Source organism: Nanorana parkeri, unplaced genomic scaffold (assembly GCF_000935625.1).
Source record: "Nanorana parkeri isolate BGI_ZX_2015 unplaced genomic scaffold, ASM93562v1 scaffold215, whole genome shotgun sequence".
NCBI lineage: Eukaryota > Metazoa > Chordata > Amphibia > Anura > Dicroglossidae > Nanorana > Nanorana parkeri.
This window is the reverse complement of record NW_017306483.1, coordinates 743703-753742: the sequence shown is the minus strand read 5'-3', so window position 1 is coordinate 753742 and position 10040 is coordinate 743703. Positions and strand designations below refer to the sequence as shown.

At 44.3% G+C, this 10040-nt stretch overlaps 1 protein-coding gene across 1 annotated transcript; it reads left to right on the top strand.

The window, feature by feature from the left end:
• Positions 1-3383: 3383 nt before the first annotated feature.
• Positions 3384-9157, top strand: LOC108786513 (histone H3-like centromeric protein A). Its single transcript, XM_018555831.1, has 4 exons — positions 3384-3465; positions 5783-5925; positions 7687-7764; positions 9011-9157. The coding sequence occupies exons 1-4, from the start codon at positions 3384-3386 to the stop codon at positions 9140-9142; spliced, it is 435 nt and encodes a 144-aa protein (XP_018411333.1). The 3' UTR covers positions 9143-9157.
• Positions 9158-10040: the final 883 nt, after the last annotated feature.

Sequence of the window (10040 nt, the reverse complement as noted above, 5' to 3'; positions counted from 1 at the left end):
GAAAGAAATTTTCCTCCCCTGAGATTATGTGCATGGTCACATGTCCTAGTCACATGAGTTCCAGGAAGTAAAAGGAAATATATTAATCTGCCCTTAGTAAACATGGCCACTGTCAGAAGACTGGGGGAAAAATAAGGTATGCAAAGAATAAAAAGCCAGCAATTATCTAGAAGTGTGTGATTGTAGATTGGTTAAACTCGATGGACTTGTGTCTCTTTTCAACCTAACTATGGAACTATGTAGATTGCCATTACTCAACATTTCTAAAGGTGTATTTGTCTATTCAAAGATCTGGGTAACGCTCCTTTTTAAAACAAGCTGCATTTATGTTTTCTGTTTAGCTGTCCCATATGCCAATCAGCATGGAGCCGGCCAATCGGGGAGATGGGTCATTACCTGCAGCCCAGCTTCCTGATTGGCCGGAAAGCTGGCTCCATGTTCCCTCGCGGCACTGCCGGTCAGAGGAAATCTTCCTCTGCCCGTAAGTTCCAGTATTGGAGTATATGGGCGAGTACTCACCCAAATACTCGGTATCGGCAACTATACTACTATGGGGCCATCCCTAGTCTTTAGTGGTAACCCTTTTCAGTGACGCTCTTCCTACATGATACCTTTGCTGGGGCGGGACACTGCTCACCCCTCATTTCAGATAGAGCCCTCCTCGTTTACTGGCTGGAGGATGCCCAGCATTATCTAGGCCTGGGGTATGAAAACTGGCCCTCCAGCTGTTGTGGAAATACATTACATTGCAAAATGTTCACAGCCGCAGGCAGGACTCCCAGAGACAGATGCGTCATGGGATTTGTAGTTTCACCACAGCTGGAGGGGCGGAGTTTGCCCACCCCTACTCTAGTCCTTTTCACCCAGCCTGACTGTCCTTGGCCTGCCTCTTTTATTCATTGGGACTCTGTTCTTTCATTCATCGAGTCTTGGCATCACATGTGTGTTACCCTAGCTTGTTATTATTATGTTATGCTATTATTACATTTCAGCTTTGTTGTAACCAGAATAGGAACAAAGGGGAAATCTTTTAATGTTGCCTGGAATAATTGAGTGCATTTCACCTACTTTGGAGGGATTTCCTCTCCATTCTTGTGTCTTCAAGAGAGGAAGTGAAAGGAAATCTCTTGAATGAGACACAGATGGCAAAAAAAAAAGACCTCATGGGTTTAATCTTTCCTAAGGCTATCCAATAAAAAAAAAGTTTTGGCTTTTATTTTAAACATTTAATGTTATTAACTGCTTATGTTATTTCTTTTAGGGATGCACCGATATTTAGTCCGAAAATGGCAGTTTTGGCAAAATGCAGAAAGTGCTATCTTTTGTCCGAAATAGCGGTGCACGCCTAGTTTCTCTCCTCCCCGCTGGGCGCTGCTCTATGTCCCCGCCGACACTGCTCTATGTCCCCTCTGACACAGCGCAGCGTCCAGCGGGGAGGAGAGAAACTGTCACAGGAGGCTGAACGGTGAGGGGGAGGAGAGCGATGTAAGCCGAGATGTCACAGGAGCCCGGGCTCTCCTCCTGAACCATCCCCCCGCCTCCTGTGACAAATCAGGAGGGACAGCGGTGTGGGGGTGGAGACAGGAGTCGGTGGTGAGGGGGTGGAGTCAGCTGTCAGAATAGACCTAGCTCTTCTCCCCGCACGGCCGTCTTACCCTCCTGTGACAGCGAGTCAGGATGGAGAGCGGTTAAAGCAGTCAGCTATCCCTGACTGCTTGTAAATAACTGGGCACAGAATGAGATACTATGTACCAGTTATGAATAAATAGGAAGTGCTCTACATCACTTCCTGTTCAATTATGATTGTGTACATAGTAACTCGTACTATATCCACAAGTTTTGAATCACCAGGAGCACTCGGTGTAGAGGTTTTGTCTTTTCCTGTTTTAAAAGGGAAATACCAGGGATCTGTTTAGACCCCCAATATTTCTCAGAAGCCACTAGAGTAAAGTTAAAAAATGAAAATATTTAATAGAAATAGATACAATTATTAAAAAATTACAAAGTGTATAACTAAAAAAAAAATTTAAATGTAAAAAGATTTGGGGAAAAAATTAGTTTTGGTTTCGGCCTGATTATTTTTAATTTTTTTATTGTTATTTTCGGTTTAAAAATGTTAATTTTGGTGCACATCTAATTCCTTTGTGAGCAAGTTATATTAAAAGAATAAAACCGTGTAGGGCAGCGCGGTACTTCGTGGCATTACAATTCTCTCTAATCAAACAAGTTCAGCTCCTTCCTGCTGTTGTTCATTATATCCATCTTCAGATTTGCAGGGTGACGGGTGGAAGGGGTTTCCTGCCCTCGGGAGTTGGGTGAGGAAGGACAATATGGGATACATTTATCGGAGAGGAGCTGCGTAGTCACTCGGATCTCTTTCATCCGGCACTTATTAAAATGTGATTGATGGCGCTCTGGTTATTATAAATTAGTCGCTGCGCTAACTAGTTCAGTGTGTGCTGTTCATTTATGCTGCGTGGTGACAATTTGGGACAGTTGCAGATTTTGTCTCTTCTAACTACTGTACGTGTCTCTAAAACATGTTTGTTTAAAGGAGAACTATTGGGAGGGCAAAATGAACTCTTCCCAATACTTTGAGCAGGTGTGTGACACTGCATGTGAGTTTGTGTCCTAGGAGGACATTGGTAAATAAGTAAATTAGTTGTTTTTTTTTTAACTCTGCATGTAAATATTAAATCTTAAATTCTTTAGTTAAACATATATTTATTTTACTTACAATTATTATTTTTCCACTTCCTGGTCCTCTTGGGCATTAGTGATGTAATGTGCCCAAACGTTGCATCCCAGATCATTGCTGGGAAATCTCATCTGTAATCTCATGAGATCTCAGGGAAAGAAATTTTCCTCCCCTGAGATTATGTGCATGGTCACATGTCCTAGTCACATGAGTTCCAGGAAGTAAAAGGAAATATATTAATCTGCCCTTAGTAAACATGGCCACTGTCAGAAGACTGGGGGAAAAATAAGGTATGCAAAGAATAAAAAGCCAGCAATTATCTAGAAGTGTGTGATTGTAGATTGGTTAAACTCGATGGACTTGTGTCTCTTTTCAACCTAACTATGGAACTATGTAGATTGCCATTACTCAACATTTCTAAAGGTGTATTTGTCTATTCAAAGATCTGGGTAACGCTCCTTTTTAAAACAAGCTGCATTTATGTTTTCTGTTTAGCTGTCCCATAGTGCTCTGGAATCCTTTACAATTAATCGTGTTTGTGTATGTATGTACCACACACACAAAGATAATGCAACAGTATAAAAAACAGTAATGCAACAGTATAAAACTAACCCACATAAGGTTACCCTCTAACTTTGTCTCCTTCCCTGTCTTTGTAGGGTCTTGCTTATCAAGTAAAGCCAGAATGAGACCAGTTGACAGACCCTCGTCATCTCGCCGCAAGTCAACACTTCCTAAGAGAGTGGCACCACCTCCACCATCCCCAAGTAAGAATGAGATATACATTTTTTGTGGGAGCTTTCACAGTGTTAGGACTCGGGGTACTGACAAAGGAATGGAATAGCAGGGGAACCTGGGGAGGGTGAGTGTCAGTGGGTGAGACCCGGGGAGGGTGAGTATCTGTGGGTGAGACCAGGGGAGGGTGAGTATCTGTGGGTGAGACCCGGGGAGAGCTGCACATCCGTACAGGTGCGGGTGTCTCTGCTCGGACGCAGCACGGATCTGTACGGGCCGGCTGTTACTCGTGTGAATGAGGGCTTAAAGTGACATTAAAGTCAAAAACATTTTTCCCTCCCCCCAATGTTAATGTTAGCACTTACCTTAAATTATGTCTCTTATTCCGATCTTGTTCTTCTTTCCTGATGTTTTCATCTGTCCCTCCAGCGGTGCGGCAGCTCTCCGATCCAGCGCTGACTCCTCTCTGCTTGCAGGCACTTCCGATCCAGCGGTTTCTGCATGCGGGTACACGCGTCCATAGACTTACCTTGCGTCTCTGCTCGTCTCCCGGCCGAGAATCCGAACTGCGCATGCGTCCGTCCCCAAGATGCTTTGCGGCCGCACGAACCGTTCCGGATTCTCGGCCCGGGAGCGCGCAGCGATAACTAGGTAAGTTTAAACCGCTGTTAACGCGTTTTTTGTTTTTGTTTTACTTTTTGCCTATATCTACTGCTTGATAGCAGTAGATATAGGCAAAGAAATCGGAGGCTTTAGAACCCATTTAAGTTTGTATTTGATTGGAGAGATATTTGACAAGTGGGAGCACACTGCAGCCTGCGCCCAATGTCTGTATTGATCTGCAGTCTGGTGGAATTGGAGAGGTGAGTATTTTCCTTTTTTGGATAATGCCCTTGGAGTTGCCTCTTCTGAGCTGGATACAGCTAGGAGTCTGTGCCAAGGCACCGTCACATGTCAGGAAGGGTACTACTATTTTTCAGGAGTCATTTAGGCACAAATAGCATTACTAGGCATTCCCTATAAGGCAGCAATTATTTACTTTTGAGTTTTGGTCCACTTAATTCAGTTACTGACATTAGGCACGGTACATATGCACAAAATAACCTCTTTAAGGTGCACAGGTCGTACATGGCATGCCTGCCCATCTCACTCTACTTGCATTCCCCCTGCTGCATTTACCAAGGCTTTTAATGACAGCCGGGACTTGTCGCTGGCTGTCGTTGCTGCTTGCAAAGACTGAGCTTCTGTGCAGTGTTCGGTAGCAGGTAAGGGTTACACTTCGTTAAGCACAAACCCTAATTTATTGCTAAACTGCTCCACCACTCCCACTCTGTACAACATAAGCACTAATCACTTTGTAGTCCATGCTAAGAACTGGGAGGTCTAACTGGACTTCTAGAGATAACACAGGAATGTCCACAGAACTGATTTTTTTTTTTTTTTACTTGTTAGCACAGATGTAACAAATGCTTTTGATTATCTATTTATTAGACCCAAATAAATAAGTTTATTGTTTAGATTGGAATACAATGTAAAGTGATATTAAGGTCAAAATGCTATTAAATCACTTACAATGGAAGCTGCTCCTTGATGTTTAAAAGTTTTAGCTTCCTGCAGAATCAGCTGGTCCCCTGATATCCTGTTTTTGGGTGGTCCCTTTCCCTTGCAGGATCCTAAGGAGCCACCCTTGTGTGTGCTAGTAAGCTGTTGTGTCTCCACAAATACACAGACACTGCAAGACACTTCCCTGCCCCCCCCCCCCCCCCCCCACACACACACACACATTTCCCTTTTCCATGCTAGGAGGGGGACGGCTGCTGCAGACTGTGCTGTCCCTTGTGATCTTGTGCTGGACAGGAAGTTCAGGGAATTCAAGCTGAGAGAGTTGGATCCATGATGACTGTAAGTGCTTTGGCAAAAATGTACAGAAATACTTTGCTGGGAAATGTATGTTTGTTTGATCTAAATTCATTCTTGAAAAAAGTTTAATACTACTTTTAAGGCTCCATTCACACTTAAAATGATGTCCGTTTACATGCATATGCTTTTGCATGCATCTGCGGTTCACTGAAAACAGTCCATTGAAGTAGCCAAAGAGATTTCAGCAAATAAACGCATCTTGCGTTTAGAAGTTCAAACAAAATTCCTGAAGACATCTGACGTCTAGTTTTTCTAAACACAGCTAAACTCGCTGCAGGTGAGAAAACATCTAAGCACAAGGTGTGAATAGATCCATTGGAAATCGTTAGATGCATGTGTATATGCATTTAGAAACCATTATAAACGCATCTAATCACACATAGTGTGAATGTAGCCTAAAAAAATAATGATGAACATTTTACGACACAGCACCGGCGCCAAGCAGGAGGCGACAAGTCCCACCCCGCAGACCTGTGCGTCGTTATCGGCCAGGAAAACGAGCGCTCATGGAGATCAGAAAATATCAAAATTCAACAGATCTGTTAATAAGAAAAGCCCCCTTCGCCAGACTGGTGAGTGTATCGCTGATGGTTTATTGGCTGTGTAAAGGGCGATACAAATTAGGTGGGTCCTACACATTGGAGGGAATTTATCAAAATCTGGAGCAGATTTGCACCGCTGGACTTCTGGAGTGATGGTCACTAGGACAAATGAAGACAGCGACTCTCCCCAATAGAGACACACGGCAATACATTCTACCCGGAGGTTCTATCCCCTGCCGCCTCTGTCCAAAACTAATACAAGGAAAGGTTACATGCACTTTAGTTAAATAAACCCAGCGGCAATGTTGTGAACCCCTCAAAATTGGCACTGCAGGTTTGCTCTCCCCGTAACTCAGTGCAGAGATATCACCAAGAGAGTCTGTGAAGGTTCTCATTCATCCAGGTCATCGGATATCTGTAAAAAAAATAAGTCAAGGCAACTGGACTTGCTGTATTTTTCTTGAAGACGTTTCGCTCACTTCTCGATCTATCCCTGCAGAGAGCGGTGACTCACTCACGGCTCCCTTCAGGGATTTCCCGCCCCTCCCTGTCCGATCCTCCAGCGCTGACTGGCGAAACGGATGGGGGAGGGGGCGGGTACAGCTGGCTCTGCCTCTAGATAGGCAGAGCCAGCTGTCAATCACGCAGCTGGGTGAAAATCGACAGTGATGTCGGGATCCATCCCGGCTGCGGCGTCTCAGTATACGGCGAGCTGTAGCTCGTGATATACTAAGCTTAGGGTGACTGGAGGACGCTAGTTATGTGTCCTCCCGTGACCCTTAGGAGAACTATGGGGAAAAACACTGACCCCATAGTTCTACTTTAACTAGCTAGAAAATTATTATTATTTATTTATGATACAGGATGTATATAGCGCCAACGGTTTGCACAGCACTTTACAATATAAGGAAGACATTGCAATCACAATACAATTCAAGACAAGATGGTAAGGAGGGTCCTGTCCCTGAGGGCTTACAATCTAAAAGGGAGGGGCAAGTGATTCACTACTTCAGGAAAGTTAATTAAAAACAAACAGCCTCCTGCCATAGCCCTCTTGCATGCCATAGCCCTCTCCGCTTCTGTGGGTATCTCATTACTCTTGGTGCTGGCCCAGCTGCTCCGCCCCTCATCTACCTTTTGATGCAGCAGTCAGAGGAAGAGCGAAGTGGAATACTATAAAGCAGGGGTAGGCAATGGCGGCACTACAAATCCCATGAAGCATTGCAAGACTCTGACAACCACAGGCATGACTCCGAGGCAGATGAACGACGGGATTTCTAGCTTTACCTCGGCTGGAGTTTGCCTACCCCTGCTATAGTCAGTTCCAATCAGCTTCTCTCTTCAGTTTGTTCAGTTGAGACTTGAAACTGAAGGAAACTGATTGGTTGTCCTGCACAGCTGCTCCAGTTTTGATAAATTCCCCTCAAAGTCTTTTCCAATATCTTTAAAAATACATAGATTTTTTTTTTAAGTATTGTAGCCAATAGCTCAGAATACCAGCTAGGTACATAGAATTTTCAGGAGCTCAGCAATGGTTTGACGATTGCGAGCGTTAAAAGACTGCTGAGCGGCATGTGGAAGGGAATTCCTAAGATCGGGAGAGTCCTGGATGTGATGGCGTGAGGGTGGGGCAAGGAGCAAGTTGTGTGAGGAGCAAGAGGGTTCCTTTTGGGACGGTATCTGGACATCAGCCAGGAATGAGTGGAGTGGGCAGAGTGAATTATTATTATATATTTTTTTATTTCCTTTTTTTTTTTTGTATAATTTATATTTGTTTTTATGCTTGTGCAGGTGAGAGAAGTCTGCATGGAGTTTGCTTGTGGCGTGCCATACATGTGGCAGAGTATGGCAATCATGGCATTACAGGAGGTCAGTATTTTGTCATAGGCAGCAGAAAACTTTATTGAAGTGTATCTAAAGACAGATTTTCTTTTTGGTTTTGGCTAGAGTATGGAAGTATCAGAACTAGGGATGCACCGAAATTTCAGCCACCGAAACATAACGGACTAAAATGGTTCACCTCCTCCTCGCTCTGCACTGCTCTGTGTCCCCCTCTGACACAGCAGCGTTGGGGGACAGAAACTTTCGGGAGGCCGAGCGGGGCAGGAAGGAGAGTACCGCCATCGGTCGAGCTCTCCTCCCGCACCGCTACGCTCGGCCTCCTGTGACAAGCAACTTAGGATGGAGAGCGGTGCAGGGAGGAGACAGCTGTCACAAGAGGCCGAACCAGCGGGGGAGGAGTCAGCTGTCGGCCGTGTCACAGGAGGCTGAGCTCTGCTCCCCGGACCGCCTGCTTGGTCTCCTGCGACAGCCAAAGGATAAAAAAAAAATTAAAGGGGTTAGAAAAAAAATATTTTCGGATTCAGCCTTACAAATGTTTTATTTTCTGTTTCGCTCTTAAATTAGATTTCGGTGCACCTCCTAGTTATAACCTCATTCTCTTTAAACTTTCAACCTCTTTTCCTGCACACGCCCCGCAGATCTAAGAGCCCTATGATTTATAGCCAGTTAATATACTAGTCATTAAAATGGGTCAGGGAAAGACCAGTCAGGTTCAATATCGGGGATTTCTGAAAGCAGAGAGTGCGTTGTGGTGATATCAGTTCTGCCCGAAAGCAGGAAGTATTGGGACCAGTCACCTAGAACATACACAGTGTGCTCTGGGGTGACTGGTCCCAGCACAGGAAGCTCCTTCCACAAACTACTTTTACAGCTCTTTACACAGATTTTTCTATTAAATAACATTTTTGTAATGGTGCCCCAGCACTGCCCCAGCATATTGCTGGCATATGTTTTGACATAAAAAAATACCTTCACAAAGATGGAAATGGGCTTTAAAAAAAATAGCTCTGGCTCAATGCTCACCACCTCTCCTGTGCTGACCCCTGCAGTGATTCCTTTCTGACATTGGATGTTCAGAGTCTTTCAGGGTTGAATTGCACCCAGTGTCATTTAACCTGGAAGGAAGACTGAGGACATCCTGTGAGTGCAGGGCATCCATGACTCGCCACGTCATCCTGCACTCAGTCTAATGCTGCAGAAATCAGGGCTAACATCAGCAACCCATGGAGAAGATCTGACTGTCTCTTATGTGTGTTTTTTTTATTTTGCACAGGCAGCTGAAGCCTTTCTGGTGCGACTCTTTGAAGATTCTTACCTCTGCTGTCTGCACGCCAAAAGGGTCACCCTCTTTGTTCAGGACATGCAGCTCGCTCAGCGGATTCGAGGGTCGCACGATCGACTGTGATAATGCCACTTCTCTTACCTCAAGGGCCTCAAAAGTCTCCCACTTTTTACATTTGAATTTTAAAGGTTAAAGAGTAGGTTTTTTTTTCTACTTTAGCAGATCAGAAAACCACATTTGCCTCCCAGTAAAGGCCTTTTAAACAACCTTGCCCTTTCTTATTGACCATAACCTTTACCCAGCCGGGGAGGGTCCTGAACTCTGAAGCAATACAACACTGAACTCAGGAATTATACCCGTGCAAGACATATGTGCAGCAGGCCAATTATTTGTGTCTATAGCTGTCTACAGTCTCTGGCCACCTTTTTATAGTACTAAAGGTTTTCAGTGGCTGGGCAGGCTTGGATTGGTCTCGACCTACAGAACTTTCAAACTGTGGGCTGTTGCCCCGACTTGAGCCATTGCTGAAGGGGACTTCACTCACAACACATGTGTGGATCATTCCATTGCACTCAGTCAGGGATCAGTTTTAGTTTTCCTATTTTTTATAGAATGATTCTGACTATTTTAATGAAGGCTTTTATATGAAATATTTCCATATTGGGAGCTTGTGTTTGTTGCACAGTTATATGTGGAATGGATTATATGTTATGGCTATATGTGTTGGATTTGTAGCCCTGGTTCTGCTTGTTTCCTGAAGTTTTTACTGCGATTACTGTTTTATATTTTGTAAAATTGAAAATAAAACTTTAAAAAAATATATATATTCTCATGATTTTAAATGATATATGTGTCACTTTAATCCTTGGCTCTTCATCAGTGATGGTGTTAAAGGGATTGTCATTGTAAGGTCCACTTCCCCAAAATGTGTTCCTGCTTCTCCAATAAGCCAGGATTAAATACCAGGGGGGGGCTAGCATGTGACTTCCTGCCAGGATGCAGTCCACAGGCCTGAGCAGCT